The sequence below is a fragment of the Malus domestica genome, chromosome 10 (assembly GCF_042453785.1).
Source record: "Malus domestica chromosome 10, GDT2T_hap1".
In the NCBI taxonomy this organism is placed as follows: domain Eukaryota; kingdom Viridiplantae; phylum Streptophyta; class Magnoliopsida; order Rosales; family Rosaceae; genus Malus; species Malus domestica.
The window spans coordinates 26,042,297-26,058,374 of record NC_091670.1 but is presented as its reverse complement, the minus strand read 5'-3'; the positions used below and the strand labels follow the sequence as shown (position 1 = coordinate 26,058,374).

At 39.3% G+C, this 16,078-nt stretch overlaps 2 protein-coding genes across 3 annotated transcripts; both read right to left on the bottom strand.

Annotated features, from left to right (window-relative positions):
• Nucleotides 1-9,591: 9,591 nt before the first annotated feature.
• Nucleotides 9,592-12,432, bottom strand: LOC103429557 (probable sodium/metabolite cotransporter BASS3, chloroplastic). The gene is made up of 5 exons (XM_070806062.1): nt 11,805-12,432; nt 11,311-11,406; nt 10,888-11,194; nt 10,551-10,798; nt 9,592-10,125 (listed from the first exon to the last, which is right to left on the bottom strand). Exons 1-5 carry the CDS (start codon nt 12,206-12,208, stop codon nt 9,888-9,890), a joined length of 1,293 nt encoding a protein of 430 aa, XP_070662163.1. The 5' UTR covers nt 12,209-12,432; the 3' UTR covers nt 9,592-9,887.
• Nucleotides 12,433-13,547: 1,115 nt separating this feature from the next.
• Nucleotides 13,548-15,592, bottom strand: LOC103429558 (uncharacterized). Of its 2 annotated transcripts, XR_528642.4 has the most exons (3): nt 14,642-15,335; nt 14,252-14,537; nt 13,548-13,918 (listed from the first exon to the last, which is right to left on the bottom strand). XR_528642.4 is itself a non-coding variant. In XM_008367709.4 (2 exons), the coding sequence occupies exons 1-2, from the start codon at nt 15,107-15,109 to the stop codon at nt 14,475-14,477; spliced, it is 531 nt and encodes a 176-aa protein (XP_008365931.1). In that variant the 5' UTR covers nt 15,110-15,592; the 3' UTR covers nt 14,147-14,474. The 2 variants fall into 2 exon arrangements, 1 of the variants encoding a protein (XP_008365931.1); XM_008367709.4 differs by lacking the exon at nt 13,548-13,918 and having other exon boundaries at nt 14,147-14,537; nt 14,642-15,592.
• Between the last annotated feature and the right edge of the window lie 486 nt (nt 15,593-16,078).

Genomic DNA, 16,078 nt, shown 5'->3' with positions numbered 1-16,078 from the left:
CTTGGCATTTATGTTGTTAGTTCGTAGTTATTTTAGTATTTTAAGCTATTTTCGTGTGTTTGTAGGTCCAAAGGGTTAATGTGGCAAAGAAGTGCCTTTTGAAGCATTTTGGAGCATTTTTGGGCGTGGAATGGATGGCATATGTTTGGAGCAAAAGGAATGGACGAAATTTGAAGTTTGTGCATCATCCTCTCCCTATAAATAACCATTTTAGCACACTCGTTTCACCCAACACATCCGTTCACCTACCACTACATCCACTCATTTCACCCAACACATTCACCTACCACTACATCCACTCATTTCACCCAACACATCCATTCTCCAAACATCCATCCACTACATCCATTACATCCACTCATTACCAAACACTCATCCACTACACCCATTACATCCACCCACTACACCCATTACATGCACTCATTACCACAACACTCACCCACTACACCCATTACATCCACTCATTACAACTCCATACACTCCTCTCCCTAGCCTATAAATACATCCACTCTTCACCATAATTTGGGGGCCATCATCCAAAGACACTAAATTTCACATCTCACAACTTCATTCATAAACACAATTTTCTTGCCGTGACCATCATCCATTCATCTAGCCATACTACATCTCACCAATCCATACACTTTCATCTCTTAGCCGTGCAAATCCATTCCATCCATATATCCATACACATCCTAGACACTTGTGCTACAACAAGGTGGTGAAAACAAAGGTCCTTGGCGTTTCAAGCTTGGAACTTTGGAGTGTTTTAGTTGTACTTCGTTCTTGCTTTCAATGTCTACTTTGTTATTTTCTAATTTTGTTGCAATTATGAGTGGCTAAACCCCTATTTAGTTAGGGGGAAGTTTGACGCCATGAACATGCTTGAGATTTGAATTGATTTCTTCCAATTGTGATTTGATAAGTTGTGATTGCAATTCAATTATCTATTTTATTCATAACTGATTCTTGTATGTTTATTAAGGATGCATACTTAGTTTTCATGCATGAATTAGATGCTAGAATATAAATAAGTTTCACCTAATCGTTACAAGTTTATATTCATGAGTAGTGAAGGTTGTTTATCACAATTGCATTAATTGAATTCTTGGCAATTGTATCATGCATTCATAGTTATAATTGCCTCGTCAAAATTTATGATTTTCATTGAACGTAATGATCTCTGATTGTATCTCTATTGTGCATTCATATAGGGGACTTTTAGAGAATGATTTGGGTTGTCGCATGCATTCATCCAATTCAATGAGTAAATGAAAATCTGAGGGTTAATTTGTGCATCACGGTTAATCTGGGGTGTTGAGCATCATAGTTTATTGAAAAGCAATTAGAAATCGATTCATGTACAAGTGTGTCATGTGTGAGGAACAGACCTCTAACTAATCCATCCATCATCGTATTCCTCAAATTTGTCTTACAATCTGTCTAGTTTTATAACTTGTTTGTTTGTTTCAAATTCATCAAAACCAAAATCCCCATTTTACTTTCTTGTTTCAAAGTGTTAAATTTCGGTTTTGTTTGTGTGTTTTGAGTGTTTTGATTCAAACCAAAACACTAAATTCATCCAAAATTGTGTTAAAGTCAAATCTGCCCAGTTTTTAGTGTTTTTAGGTAGTTTTGAGTCTTTAGAATCTGTTTTGAGTCCCTTGAGTCTATTCAAACGTTTTTATGTTTTTGAGTAAGTTTAGAGGTTTTAGCAAGCCCTCCTAATCCCCGGTTTAGAACGATCCCTACTTGCATTTATACTACAATTTGACAACAAGAGGGTTTAATTTGAGTGCTTAACTTTCATCGAATCACCTATCTTTTGTTTTTCTCTTCATATACAAAAGTGTCCCCAAAATGCTCTCACATATATTTTTTTTCAATGTGCATCACGTCTAAATTGTGACGCAAAAGTAATATCTGAAATATATACATTTAAAAGAAAATTCTCATAAATATAAGTAAAATCATGTTAAAAATGAATAAGAAAAGTAAACAAAAAGGGCAAGTAGAAATTATAACCTCCCAATATGGTAGATCAAAGAAGATGGATTTTTTTTTTTCCAAGGTTAAATAGCATATGTCTTCTTCTTCTTTCTTCTCTTCCCAAACTTTCTCTTATTTCCTACCTTTCCCCAGTCATTCTCCCAATCATTGAGTGCATGAGCAATTTCTAAATCATTCAACATTCTAGGCTTAATCCCATGTTCTTCTTTTCCATCATACCAATCTTCATTTGTGCGGAATGGATGATTGTGAGCAAGAAACCGTCTATGGCCCATGTATGCAGACTTATGACTAGCATCAAGCTATAATGAACATGTGCCAGCATCACATATTAGACATGCTACTTTACCTTTTACAGGATGCCTAGATAAATTTCCATAGGCTGGAAAATCACTTATTGTCCACATCAGAATAGCCTTCAAATTGAACGTGGATTTACCAAATGCATCATACACTTAAGTACCATTGTTTCATAGTTTTTTTTTTAAATCATCAACCAGTGGCTCCAAATATACATCTATGTCATTTCCTGGCTGCTCCTTCCCAGGAATTAATAATGACAATATCACATTATCCTTAGACATGCATAATGATGGAGGAAGATTATACGTAACTAGTACCATTGGCCAAACACTATATCTTGAACTAAGATCAACAAAAGGATTAAACCCATCAGATGAAAGGTAAAATCTAAGATTTCGTGAATCTGATGCAAAATTAGGATACTAACAATCTATTCTTTCCCATGCCGATGAATCAACCGGATGTCTCATCTTTCCATCTTTACTTTTATGCTTCGAATGTCATAACAGTTGCTCAGCCTTCTCGGGTGATCTAAACATCCTTCTAAGTTGAGGTATTATAGGAAAATAACGCAAGACTTTAGCATGTATTCCTTTGTGAATCTTTTTAGTGCGCTTATTAGCTTTCTACCTTGAAGCATCACATGCAGGACAAGTCTCCAAATGCTCTCGGTCCTTCCAAAATAAACAACAGTTGTTGACACATGCATCGATCTTTTCATAACCTAGATCAAACGTCTTCAATATTTTTTTTGTCGAATTCAAGGAATCACGAAGTGTGTTCTCATCTGGCAACATATCGCTCAAAATTTGAAGTAAATCATTGTAGCCACTATCAATCAACCCATACATAGCTTTAAACTTGTATAAGACAACGACTGTTCTCATCTTTATGTACTTAGTACAACCAGGAAATAAAGGAAGCTCGGCATCCTCCAATGAACTTATAAAATTTGGCTCTATTCTTTCATGTTCTGGTTCTACAACACCATCCTCTTGAAAATATGCATCCTTATACATTCTATAAACATCGGACATTTCCACATCTTCATGTTGAAGAGATGCATTCGATTTTTCTCCATGCCAAATCCAATTATCGTATGTAGGGTCAAATCCGTATTCAATTAAATGATCATACACTACTGTGGAAAGTTGGAAGCGCATGTTAAGACAATCCTTGCAAGGACATATTATTTTTTTTGGATTACCCTCCTTATTCAGAACATCATTCAAAAAACTACGTACCCCATTTTGATACACTGCTGAATTTCTACAAGGGAAAAGTACTAATTCAATGTGTGTAATATAAATAAGAAATCTTAACATTTACAAACAGAGTTCAGAATATAACCTTGGAAAGTATGCCCATTCTTTATCCATTGTACACCAATTAAACTCTACATTCTACATGGTTGAATTCTCTAGTTCTAGCAGTCAACATAGTAGCTATTAAAACATATACAGAAAACAAAATCAAGTTTTAAAGCATTGTAATACAAAAACTTAGCATATTCAAAGGCAAGATCCAAAATATGCCATCAATTACAATAATGAAAATAAATGACTGCTTATTTAAATAATTTGTTATACCTGAATTTCTAGGCATGCATTGACAGTGATGAAACCTTGATAAGCCAAATAAGCAACGATGTAGGCACATTATCAAATTTGCAATAGCCAAATAAGAAGTGCTTTAGGAGATTATATACTCTTAGAATAAACCACAACTATTTGTAAAGCATATCAAATCTTCCGTAACTTACCATCCAATATCCAACTTGTATCATCCAACTGTCACGTCTTAAGGAGTGAAGACATGAAAGATGCATAACTTTGTCACATCAAAAAATGCATCTAAAATCTACAAGATTTAGACCTAAGTCTTAAGGAGTGAAGACATGAAAGATGCATAACTTTGGCACATGTCAATGATGAATTACACACAAACTTTAAGCCATTATAAATAGTTAGAACTTAACTCTTCTATCATTAATTTCTCTCTCTCCACTTTGGAGGAGTGTGAGATCCTTAGGACCCTAGCATCCATAAGTTGATTGAAAGAGGGGTTAAAGGCTAACTTGCTAGTTTTGCGATCGGTTCAGACACTGCACTACAATGTATATTTTGTGGTTTTATTTTCTTGTCGAATCAGACACTACATTGAAGTGTGTATTTGTGGTTTTGTTTTCCTGTGGATTCAGACACTGCAATACAGTGTATTTTTGTTGGATTTTTTTTTATATACCATTCAAATATTAGATTAATTTGACTATAATAAATACGAAATTGTAAGCAAAGTCTCACTTTATAGATTTCCATAACATAAACTACAATGCAATATCTAAATTCGTATTGACTCATCAATAAACTCCCCACTCAAATGCATGTCCAAACGACTTGTACATAATTTCGAGATAATAGAACTGTAAATATCACGTGTTGATGAAATTATGTAAATTTATTCTTGTTATTATTGATTTGATGAGAACCACATCATAAAATTCCGCTTTTTCAAGGGTCGCAGTGTCTCGCTCATGCTGCGGCTAGTTTGGCAGTTGGTCGCTCATGGATAACAAAAAAGAGAAGAGTGGACAGCCTTTAAAGGTATTAGTTTATCACAACTAAACCCTATAACTTTCTCACTGTGTTCCTTTCTATCAATTAATCAGCCAAAAGTTTTTACCAACAATTTGTTGAGAGTATGAATTCCACATCAAGTAAAAAAAGGAACATTTCATGTGCTTATAATAAGTAATTGGGTTAGTCTATATTATCAATTGGTTTTATGGTAGAAACTCAACTTCTTTATAGTATCAAAGTAGGTTGTCTTATGTGTGAAACCCAATGATCACACATGCACCACGTCACTCCGTTTGTATTATCCACGTGCTAAGCTTGAAAATTCATCATAAGTGGTGGAACATGTTGAAAATGAATTTGGTGACAGGAGAGATCTTGCATGTGCTTATAAGTAAATTGGGTTATTCCCCATGCACATTGCCAATTAATTTTATATATGGTGGAATCTTAACTTCCTTCCAAATACTAGAGGTCCCATATATGAAGTCCAACGGCTACACATACTCCATATCACCTAATTTGTGTTGTTTACGTTTTAAAATTCGCCACACATGAGGGGACGTGTTGAGTGTATGAAACCCACATATGGGAAAAAAGGATATTGCATATGCTTATAAGCAATTAGGCTATATAGCCAATTAGTTTAATGGTGGAACCTCAACTTTCTTCTTGATTAACTGTATGAAGTACCTTATTTACAACATTTCTTTATATGCATGGAATGCTTGCCTAACAAGTAAAAAATGATGTGAATACAAATCCAAAAAGGAAAAGGACTAAGAGCATCTCCAATGGGAATCCCTATTTAGGGACTCCAACCACCACATATGAAAACTCATTTAGGGACTTAAAGGAATCTTTGAGTCCTTAAGAAATTTTAGCTCCAATGGATGATCCTCATAGTATAATTCTTAAATTTAGGGACTACAAGATTAAAAAAGTCCAATAAGACAGTTGAACCATTAGATCCCAAAGGTAAAGTGTGGGACCTGATTTGACGCTGTGTCAGGCGAGTAAGCTTTATTTGCGCTTGTTTGGCGAGTTTGTTATTGCTGCACATCATCGTCATTTGTATTGCATGTGGTGGTTATAACTCACTCATAATTCATATGGGGCCCATTCCATTTTGAGTCCTTAAAATTAGTCCTCAAATGTTGTGTTTTTTATATACTTTGGCCAGTCCCTCTACTATAGGGACTGGAGCTCTGCCCTATTGGAAGCCATAAAATCCCTAACTTCAAAAACATACGGTGGTAGAGGGTGGTAAGGACTCCATTTAGGGACTTCATTGGAAATGCTCTAAAGAAGATGTTGTGGTCGTGTTACTTGGGTTGCAAAAAAAAAAAAAAACCAAGGGTAAATTACATTTTACCCCATTAGGTTTGAGTCGATTGCAACTTTTTACAACATCTTTAAAACATTTCAATTTCATATATTTACATATCATTTTATTTCAATTTCATACATCCATTAGAAAATCCGTTAAGTGATGACATGGCAAATATGGGATCCATATTTGTGATGATGTGGCTGCTAACTTGGTGCCACGTGGCAAAAATAATAATTTTTATGCATTTAAAATATATTAAAATAATAATAATAATATACCTTATTATATATTAAAAAAAAGGATCTTCCTTCCCCGACCCCTTCCCTTCCCTACAACCCAAACCCCTCATCCCACCCCACCCCCACCTCCCCCGTGACCCCCCCCCCACCCCCCACCCCCCACCCCCCACCCCACCTATGACCATAAAAAACCCAGTTGGATTTTTTGGAAGCAAGAGTTGCAGAAGACACACATAGGTGCCCCCACGAAGACAAGGAGAAGAAGACAGGTTAGGTCTTGTAGCTGTTTTCTCCTTCTCAGTCCACTTCTCTTATCTTTCTCTTTTTTAGTCCACTTCTCTTCTCTCTCTTTCTCTCTCTCTCTCTCTCTCTCTCTCTCTCTCTAGAATTTCCTTTGCTTTGCCCTTCCCAAAACCCTTACTCCCTCACTTCGTCTCTGGAATTCAATTCCCCCTTTTGATTTTGGGGTTTTGGGTGGGGGGTAGGGTGTGATAGGGGGTTTGGGTTGCAGGGAAGGGTTCAGGGAAGGAAGATGGGGTTTTTTTTTTTTTAATAATAGGGTAAATTATTATATTTTAAATGCATAAAAAGAAAATTTTGCCACGTGGTACAAAGTTGGCAACCACATCAGCACAAATGTGGATCTCATATTTGCCACGCCATCATTTAACGGTTTACTTAACGGATCTTCTAACGGATGTATGAAATTGAAATAAAATGATAAGTAAATGTATGAAATTGAAATGTTTTAAAGATATTATATGAGGTTGCAATCGATCCCAAACCAGAATGAGTAAAATGTAATTTACCTAGAAAACAAACAATCTGGCCAGCGTGGTTTTAATATGGAATTGCCTCAATTGAAAACTACCACAAACACACAGGGTTAAGTAGTATAACAAAATCAAAGGGTCAATTAACGTTTTATTTTCCTGATTTTTTTTTCTTTCTTTGGTCCAAAGTAAATTTTTCATTACCAAAACAACAAACATTTACATACTATGATCCAAGTACAAATAAAGCCCAAAATTAAAATATGAATCCCAAAACAAAAGGCCCAACCAGAAGATTGAGCTAGAACAAACAAAAGAAAAACAAAAAAACTCTTTGAGTACACAGACGCTGTCAACACCGCCGACCACGAAACACCGCCTTTCACAGGCACTAGAATCCAGCCAAACGAAGCCTCCAAATCTGAAATCAGGTAGGTTCCACCCACCTCCATCATGCCACAAAACTCAAATCTGCAGCCATCAAGAGAAAGAAACTCATGGGAAAATATCCCACATGTAATCGTGCCAACAAGGGCACACAGATGGAAGGTGGTGGTGTAACCACCCGAGCCAACAAGGGCACTACTTACTTCCCTGCTATTTAGGTCTATAACGTTCTGAAAACTGACCAAATAACTTGCAAATTGTAACACCATTTGGTCCCTTTGTCCGCCAGAACCGCCTGCTTCCGACCATCATTACCCTAGCATGGACCCTAGATTGATGTCACTTCCGCTATGTTCAGTTTCTCTGTATCTGTAAGGATTCTTTTTTTTTTTTTTCTTGAAAAAGAAAAAAGGTCTTATTTGTTATCAATGTGTCATAGAACTAGAGTCCGTGTAAGCAAAATCCAAACCAGCTACGCGTCCATGTAAGCAAAAGACAGACCAGCTAAGTGTCCACGTAATTAAGCAAAATATAGACCAGCTGAGAGTTCTATGAGTTCAATGTTGAAAACGCAAAGGATCACTTTGCCGTTAGGTTGACAAAGAGACCTTTAGTAACTGGTTTTTGTAAATTTTATGAGGATAATCTGTGTAAACAGTGAACTCTTACTATTCACAAGATCACAACTAACAAGCACTCCGTAGTCAGCCCATAAAATGTCTATCTATGTTGGGCCTGATGGGCTTACTACCCAAAGATTTCCAAATCCGGATGAGCTTGAGAGAGAGAGAGAGAGAGAGAGAGAGAGAGAGGACAACATTTATGTATACCTATGGATCATTACTTACAAAGTAATTCTGTGGAAGACTCTCCATGGGGCACTTGCAACAATGGAAAATCTCGCACGAAGGAGATCGGCCCAGTCCCCACTTTGTTCAATTTGTCAATTGCAGGAGGAAACAATCGAACACCTCTTTCTGCAGTGTCCTTGGGTGAGTGCTATCTGGTGTGGAGGTTGTTTCAGTTTGAGGGTTGGTATTTCGGCTACAGTGTCGTGGGCTCATTGGCTGTTGCAGGTGTTTACTTCGGTGAAGGGCTCAAAGGAGGTGAGTCTAAAGATGTTTTCGTATATTGCTTTTACATGCTGGAATATTTGGAAGTCTAGATGTAATTGCCTCTTCAACAACCACCAGATTGATCCAAGGCAGGTGATCTTTGCCTCTTCCCTCTCGGCTTCTTCTACACTGCTACTCATCTAGCTTTGTCGCCCGAGCCTAGCACAGGTCAACATGAGTCTGGGGTTGGAATTAGGTGGAGTCCGCCGAACATGGGCGGTGTGAAAATAAATGTGGATGCTAGTTGGAATCTCAGGAGCAAGTCGAGCTTCATTGGGGTGGTGGCGCGGGGTGAGGAGGGTCGGTTCCTGGAGGTAGAAAGGTATAGTGGGAAGGCGTCTAGTGAAGATATGATGGAGTCTCTGGCTATTCTGAATGGGTGTAGATTTGGAAAAAGTAGGGGATGGAGCTCCGTTATTATTGAATCCGATTCATTGGAATCAATTTCTTGTCTAAAGGATATGGCAAGGAATGGCAGTTGGGATGCCTTTCCTATCTTGGTGAAATGTTGCGGCTTAGGTAAGGATTTTCCTGACTACCGCTGGTCTTGGGTTCCAAGATCGGCAAATTCAGCGGCGGACTATTTAGCGTCGAGTAAGTGTAGGGAAGCTTGTGATCAGATTTGGGTCGATAAACCCCCATCTTCCCTTGTTCATGTTCTATGTAATGACGGCCTTCCTTGCCCCCCTTAGCTGTCCTTTTGGGTTATGCGATGTGGGACGCTTTAGCATTAGATGCGGCGTCGTGGTATTGTTGTGAACCACTCGTATTTCTTTCTTTGCTGTTATTGGTGTCTTGCCTCTAGGTAGGCTTCCTTGTATTTGCTTGGCATCTTTGCCTTTTAATGTTACCAGGTTTCCAAAAAAAAAAAAAGTAATAACATAAAGATACACAGCTATAGTACAAGAGCTTTACAACTTTACAACTCTAGCCTAAACTATGTTTTCCCGCCGTCTGTCCATTTTCGGTTCCCGATCCTCTCTGTAAGCAGTAGTTGCTTTCCAAACCAGTTGAGGTGGTTCAACATGACAGCGATCATCCTTTCTGTTGTATTGTCCTTGTAATGTTCTGCGCTAGTAACCACGACCATCAGTGTGTACTAACTTAGCGTTATCTATGCCCCGTGAGTTCTCCGATTGTTGTTCTCATTGCTAAGCCTTCACTGGAGAACCTGTTCGAGGTGTTAGTAGGGACGGAAGGTCTCTGATTTGAGAGCCGGTGCCCCAGAAAGACGCAAGAAAAAGGCCCACGATGGCCATGGCAACAACCGAACATGCTGGAGGAACGGCCTGGCTGCTCCCAAGGAATTGGCTTGCAAGTAACCCTGCCAAAGTGGAACTCTGCATTCCCGTGCATAAGGAAAGTGTCCTGCTAACTTCTTCTTCTTGCCTGAGGTGACAACAATAACATTATCTATAACAGAACATGGGGATATTAAAACACTTCTGACACCGGCTTTAAATTTCTGAAATTTAAAATTTCTTAGAACCAAGTGAGCTTAATGACTCTCCTAGAAACTATTAGCAGATGAGGTTTAGATACTTGCTAGAGTGAATGAATAACAAGATTTTGAATTTGAGACTGGGGATGCAACGATCAAACATGTATGCTAGTTGCAAGATCGTTGAGGGATAAAAGATAAACACCTAACTATGGACATCCACTGAAACATAGTCGTGGAGGAATTCAAGTGCAAAACAAGGGTAACCGGCAACAAAGGTTGTTATGCCAATGGCTCACAACTCTTCCTCACAGTCGACAACACATGACTTCCAAGCATGAACTTTAACATTCTATGACAGAGGAAGATTTACCTCAAACCTGGAGTTTTGGATACCCAGTATCCAAGTGTAAAGGCCACCGCATGAAATGCTATGACTGGAAATATCAACCGGAAACCCTCTACAGATAGAATTTGACTCCGGTTAATTGCAAGAGGACTGCCAATGCACAATGAAGTGCATATCATAGCAACAACTGGCATCACTGGTCGAAGGAAATTGACAACTGGTTTTGCATAAGTATTGAGCACAAGACCAATTGTGACCGGAAAAAGAACCACCTACATGTAAAATAACAATGTCAATGAAATGCCTATTTAAGTATAATAGCCGTAGAAGGTAAAACATTGTATTACTAAACTCCAACTACCTGCAATATCGACTTTGACATGGCAACAGCATCAACCGGAACAACAGAACCGATTAAAAGGCCGGTTAGTAAAGGCGTTACGATCACGGAAGCAATGGTGGTGGTGCTGGTGAGGAGAATGCTCAAGGCCACGTCTCCTTTGCTCAAGAAACTAGCGTAGCTAGACAGCTGAGCCCCTGCAACACAAGCAGTGAGGACAAAGCCAGCGTAGAACATCCTTGGCACGCCAAATGCGTTAGCAATTAGTACCCCAAGTACCGGTTTCAGTACATACTGCGCGATAAACCCAACAGAGAGGGGTAAAGGTCTGCAACAGATGAGAAGTAAAGAATATTGGGAGCACACTCAAAACCTCGCTAACAGATTAGAATAAATAAATGACAGTGAGAAGAATATATACACAATGCTGAATAAAGATATTACCTTTTGAATGCAAGAGCAAAATCATCAATCGACAGTTTGATTCCAATTGACAGCATGATCCCACCAAGAGCAGGGGCATATAAATCCTTGGATACCCTATATTAATTTTGAGTTAATACATCGTTAAACTAAATTAACAAAAACCAAGTCTCTCATGGGCCTAAAATCAAACACATGCAAGCAGTCCCAGCTCACGACCTTTAAATTTTCCTAAACCAAATTCTCAGAAACTGAGAGTTGACTGAAATGATCCAGGATTAAAGATAATGACTTTAGACTAATGTGTACAAAAGGGTATCCAGAAATAGTATTAATTTATAACTTTAATCCTTAATTATCCCAGCAAAAACGAAAGTAATATGTATCCCTGTATAAAATAATCCAACTTGGACTTTCATAAACTACAAAAAACTGAATCCCACTGGCTAATTCCACAAGAGTTCGACATGCAATCATTCAAAACCAAATAAAAATTCAAGAAAACCACAACCTACCAAGTGAACGTTGACGGCTGAGCCAGAGCAGCAATGGCGGTAGCAGCAACGACGAAAGGAAGCATTGCAGATAAGACCTGAGACGACGACGAGTCGTCGGAAGCCCTTTTGGATATTTGAGCTGGTGGGTTTATCCCAAACGACAGCAGCGACGCGTTGCCTTCCCTCCACTGCGACCCGACTCTGCCGATAAACGGCGACGTCGAGCAAGCTCTTATCGACAGAGCAGCCCCATTTCTGAATACCCTATTGAGGAAATGATAGGAGGAAGACGAAGGGGAGGAAAAGAGAGAGCTTTTGGTGTGGGAATTCGGGCGTGCAAAGAGTTTTGAGGCTGCGGTGGCGGGTGCGAGAGAAAGAAAGGGTCTTGAGGTTATTGGATAGGAGATGGGAGTGGTGGACATGGTAATGGGTAAGTGGCGAAAGGGGTTTTTCCGCCGGAGAACAGTTGTTCCGGCGAGGTTTTGGGTGGTGGTTGGGAAGAGATGAAGTGATAGACTGAGCGGATTATATTTGTATAAAATTCGATTGAAAAAACAGAGAGAAGGAAGGTGGAGTTGCTAGCTTTTTATGGGTCTGTGTAAGTTGGGTGTGATTTGTATCGTAGAAATGCACGGTCCGTGATGGGGTAACGTGCCGGGTGAAAAAGATGGGAAATTTGATTTGATTTTTGCAGAAATGCCCTTTGGTTTTGTTGTAATTTTAAGACTGATGTTCTTGTCATTGTCTGCGAGCTTTATACATTTTCCGGTGGAGGGGACCCGTCTTTTGTTGTTTTATGAGTTCTTACATGCGTCTCTTTCAATTTCAATTATAAATACGATGATTACAATCTTGGATATGCCTGCACTAAATGATTCGATGCTAAATAATAAGGAACTTTAACGAAAGGCATCCGGTACTGTTCACTTTAACGAAAAACCATATTTTTACACTAAAAAGTCAATCCTGGTACTATTCACTTTACCCTTTATTTTGTCCTTATCATTAAAACTCAAAGTTTTCAAGCTATTTTCATTAGTTTTCCTAAATAATAATGCTTCATGGGGTGAGTGGTAATGACAACTCGTTATATTCGAATCATCAACTTTCATGTTATTTAGTTTATAAAATATTATCTACAAATTTAATGTAACTGAAGAGAGAAGCGGAGGCGGGATCGAATTGGGCTAATTCAGTATGGGTCATTTGGATTTGCCGAGGCCGGAGAGCCAAGCAGCGGTGTATAAAGGGATACCGTACTTGTGGTAGTGGTTGGAAGGGTCCATTGCCACTTGGGGATTTTCATATCAGATCTCTATCTCTTCGGTGTAAGAGTCGATGGTGAAGAGATCAAAGTTCGCGTTTTGCTCTTTTTTTCTTCTTTTTATTTTATTTTATTTTTTTCTCAGAACTGAAGTTGGTGTGAATACATGTCAAAAGCTAAAATAGGAGACAGAGAAGCCACATACAAATTTGAGTGCAGAAGGCTTAAACTCTGAAGTGAGTGATCTTGTGCACAACCCTTCAAACTGAAGCTAAAGGTACAGTTCCAATCAAAGTACTGACATATAGGAAATTCTGCCTCAAGAGAGCTCTTACTATATTGTTAGTCTGCCTCAACTATTCGAAGGAACACATGTAGCTAAAAGAAAAATAATCTCGTAAGGGGCTCGTAGTTCAAGTAACTAAGAGCATTACGCTTTCATTCGAAGTTCCCATACTTCTGCTTGCATAAAAGAACAAGGTAAATGCCAAGAAGACTGACTCAAAATGGGACTCTCCATAGATTTTCTATTACCTTACAATTTAACATTAATTCTCATGCCAGCATTATAAAATATTGTGCTAAAAACATGGGGTGACAGAGAGCACATGGGGATGCCACTTTTGAGAGAATCTCCCTAACATTTCTCAAAGAACAAAATATTACACATACCATCTGCAGAGCTTCTGCTCTGACAAAGAAGAAAAGAAGGATGAAAGAAACCAAAATTTGATCGGACAGAAACTTCCCGGAACAAAAATCCAGTGCAAAAAGAATTTACTCTGATTAGAGTCACATCACTAATCAATCAAAGCATCTGCTCTAACCCTCTCAGACAACTGACACAGAGTCCTTCAAGGTTTTAGACCTGATCAGTCATAATCATAATAAGTTAGATCCCCAATTGAAATTGGATTTGCAAATAGAATTAGACAACATAAGATGGGTTAGCACTCTTCCTCTCATTTACTCCTCTATTTACGCGTAGCCACGCCGGCTAGAGCAGTTATGCTCCTTCCAGTTTAGATAGTTTGACGTAGAACGTAGAGTGTGTATCGATGAAAGCAAAGACTGAGAATAAAACCTCCACATACAATTGCTACAAAAAGTAAGGATTTTTATTGATAGCTTTTATACCATTTTCATGATACCAGTTATGAGCTTCAAAATACAACATAAAACCTGTTTGCAGATGCATCACCTGATTTGGGCTTCATCTGACCACATTGTTTCTTCTGCCTCACTCAATCTTCTTGCAGCTGGGACACAACAAACTGACTGTGTTTTAACTCTGCCTCCTCCAATCTTCGGTTTCGAATCGAATTCACTGGCCATTGAAAACCGGAAAAAAAAACTCAACCCAACACACACTAATCCAGACTTTGCAGAACTCACAATTCCAATCCACTTCTCCCTCCAAAGTTCTACCCAAAATATCTCCCACCAAGTTCATAATTGAGCTTGGACCGCAATTTCCCCGATTTACTCTGCACATCAAGCAATCAATCACACAACTCCAGTTTCATTTTTCATCAAAAATCAATCCAATTATCAATTTCCAAAACAAGTGAGAGACTAGATTGGAACTTACCTTGGAAACGGTTCCAATGGCTTCAAAGCTGCCGGAGGCGGCCGTGCAATCAGGCGGCGTTTCGAACAGCGACAGCGAGAACTGCTTATAAACGACGCCGACATCGAAGTAAATGATGCCGGAGCTGGGCACGTCGATCCGGATACCCTTAACCGGAAACCAGAGGAACAGCTCCTGCGCCGAAATACCCGACAAGGATCCGATCCGCCCGAAACTCAGCGTCCCCGAAACGTTTCTGTCGTAATGCAACTCGCTCTCGAACTTGGCATTGCAGGCCTGATCCAGGTGGGCCGTAAACCTGCCGGCGTCGTCGACCTCGAAATCGACGACCCCTTTCGGCAGCAGTCCCATCGGAAGCCCGTGGGCCCGCAGCACGTCGTACACCGTCGTCAGCTTCGAATTCGAGCACGTGATCAACGGGAGCAGTAAGAGGAGGAAACAGCAGGTGAAGTGCGGCAGCTGCAGCATGTTGAAGTGTTTGTTAAAATGCCTGAGTCAAGTAAAAAGAAGTGAGAACTTTGTTTTTGGTAGTGATATTTGCAGAGGTTTGGGGAATTAGGGTTAGGGTTTTGGAGGAGGGATTGGGAATGGGATTAGAAGATTTTGGGAGTGGTGGTAGTGATCTAGTAGAAGTGGAGAAGGAGACGGCGGTGCCAGCGTGAGTACAGAGAGGATTAGGAGAGTGATCAATTAGTGGTGGTGGGAAGGTGGGGCCCGCGGGGCTGTGAATCTCTGTGTTTTTGACTTGTAGTGTGTAAGTGGATGCCGAATGGGGGCCTGCCATGTGGGTACGTAAACGGTAGTTGTGGTTATTTGGCGGGAATTTGTGGGTATTTTTGTCGTGGAATCTGATAAGCACGAGGAGGAGGAAAACGAGGCGGCGGAGGAGGTGGAGAGATTTGGGATCGAGTTTTGGAGAAGAGATTGGGCACGAGGAGCAAGTTGTTGGTTAAACAGTTAAAATCTACAGTCGAAACCTCGTAATTTTAGACGTCATAACCAACCAAAAGTGCTGTCTGTCTTTCGGATTTTTCTTCAGTATCTTCGTACTTTGGTACATGTGTGTCATGCGGTGCCGACTAGCGGCGAAACTAGAAATTGATGTAGGGAGAGAGAAAATTTAAAACGGTAAAATGGTCTAAAAAAACTTAGACAACCAAATTTTTTTAGATAGTAAACAATATTAATGTCGTTCTTATTTTATTAATATAAACAAGTTATAATTGTGTCAGTGAGACTGTATGTTATAAAAACATCACATAATAGACTCAATATCAATGAAAGTAATTGTTTTCAAAATATTCGAATGAGGATTTGAATTAACCATATTATTTGAAGGAGGATTTAAACGTAGTTCCTCGCCCTTCATGGTGATTTTCGATGATAGGAGGGGCGGCCCCCCTCCTTGTGCTAATGTGGCTATGCCACTGGTGCTAA

Excerpts from the sequence above, each read along its gene's own strand:
- LOC103429557 (XM_070806062.1), bottom strand. The coding sequence starts at position 12,208 with ATGTCCACCACTCCCATCTCCTATCCAATAACCTCAAGACCCTTTCTT. Across the intron at positions 11,195-11,310 it reads TTTGCTCTTGCATTCAAAAG|ACCTTTACCCCTCTCTGTTG; the intron begins GTAATATCTTTA and ends CATCTGTTGCAG. Across the intron at positions 10,799-10,887 it reads TGTCAAAGTCGATATTGCAG|GTGGTTCTTTTTCCGGTCAC; the intron begins GTAGTTGGAGTT and ends TTTTACATGTAG.
- LOC103429558 (XM_008367709.4), bottom strand. The coding sequence starts at position 15,109 with ATGCTGCAGCTGCCGCACTTCACCTGCTGTTTCCTCCTCTTACTGCTC. Across the intron at positions 14,538-14,641 it reads CCATTGGAACCGTTTCCAAG|AGTAAATCGGGGAAATTGCG; the intron begins GTAAGTTCCAAT and ends CTTGATGTGCAG.